This window comes from Oxyura jamaicensis (genome assembly GCF_011077185.1).
Source record: "Oxyura jamaicensis isolate SHBP4307 breed ruddy duck chromosome 32 unlocalized genomic scaffold, BPBGC_Ojam_1.0 oxy32_random_OJ68567, whole genome shotgun sequence".
Lineage (NCBI taxonomy): Eukaryota > Metazoa > Chordata > Aves > Anseriformes > Anatidae > Oxyura > Oxyura jamaicensis.
The window spans coordinates 1-1226 of NW_023304968.1; the positions used below are offsets into that span (position 1 = coordinate 1).

A 1226-nucleotide genomic window follows, 5' to 3' on the forward strand; every position below is an offset into this window, starting at 1 on the left:
GGGGGGGGTGAAGGGGGGGGACAAAGCGCCCGCGCTTGGTGCTGCCGCGGCGGCCTCAGAGGTCGCTCTCGCCGTAGAGCGCGGTGGAGAAGGATTTGTAGTCCAGGGCCCCCGGCGCGGCGTCGGGGCCGCGGTACGGCGCCATGCGGGCGATGCAGTACTCGGCCTGCTCGGGGGGCAGCTCGCGCCGCAGCTCCTCGGCCGTGATGTAGTTCTGGGGGGGGGGAAAAAGAGAGGTGAGGGGCTGTGGGGAGCACCCCCGGGGTTGGGGAGGGGGCCGGCCGCCGCTCACCTTGTCGCCGGCCAGGACCTTGAAGGAGGCGATGACCTGGTCGGCCGTGTCGGTGTCGGTGGTCTCGCGGGACATGAAGTCGATGAAGGCCTGGAAGGTGACGGAGCCGCTGCCGTTGGGGTCCACCAGGCTCATGATGCGGTTGAACTCGGCGTCGCCCTGGGGGGAGGGAGGCGGTGGTTAAAATGGGGGGGGTCGGGTGGGGAGAACCCACCCCCGTGGGGGCTCGCCCACCGCCACCAAGGCCCCGGAGCGGAGGGAGCGGGGCAGGAGGCGGCGCCGTGCCCTGGTTTTAGGCTAGGAGGGGCTGCAAGGGGGGGGGGTCTCGGCGCCCGGTGTCACCGCCACCACTTGGGCACGGTCCCCTCGTGTCCCCGAGCCCCTTCCCCGAGCCTCGGGGGCTCGCAGCAGGGAGAAGAAGACCAGAAAGGGACAGGGGGGTGGAAAAATCAAGGGGAGAAAAAAGAGCAGAGGGCGTACCAGGCTGCATCCCGTGGAGATGCGCAGAGCTCGGAAGTCATCCGTGTCCATGCCTCCCGTGCGCTTCTGCTCCCGGAGGAGGAGGAGGAGGGAGAGGAGAGGAGGAAGGCAGAGGAGGCAGCACATGCGGAGGAGGAGGAGGAGGAGGAGGAAGGAAGACGCGGCAGGGGCAGGAGGAGAGAGAGGCAGAGATCGAGTTAACGGCGGCGGTTTGGGAGCCGGTGCGGCGGGCAGGGCCGGGGGCAAATCCAGCACGGACCCGGCAGCGCGAGAGGAAGAGGAGGAAGACCACGGAGGAGGGGAGGAAGAGAGGAAGGAGAGCGGTGAGGGGCGGTGCCGCGCGGCGGCCGGGCTCGGTACCTGTCTGTCGTTCTCCACGTCGTAGCCCAGGCTGATGAGGCAGGCTTTGAACTCCTCCGGTCCCAGGGCACCGCCGTGGTCCTGGGTCCCGTGG

At 69.6% G+C, this 1226-nt stretch overlaps 1 protein-coding gene across 1 annotated transcript in view; it reads right to left on the bottom strand.

The window, feature by feature from the left end:
• Positions 1–6: 6 nt before the first annotated feature.
• LOC118158562 (alpha-actinin-4-like) overlaps positions 7–1226 on the bottom strand; it is a gene marked incomplete at its 5' end in the record, with an annotated part of 2133 nt that continues 913 nt past the window's right edge. Inside the window, 4 exons of the mRNA XM_035313234.1 lie at positions 7–214; positions 293–451; positions 773–838; positions 1133–1213. Coding sequence (XP_035169125.1) covers positions 56–214; positions 293–451; positions 773–838; positions 1133–1213 — 465 coding nt within the window. The remainder of the gene's footprint in view (positions 215–292; positions 452–772; positions 839–1132; positions 1214–1226) is intronic.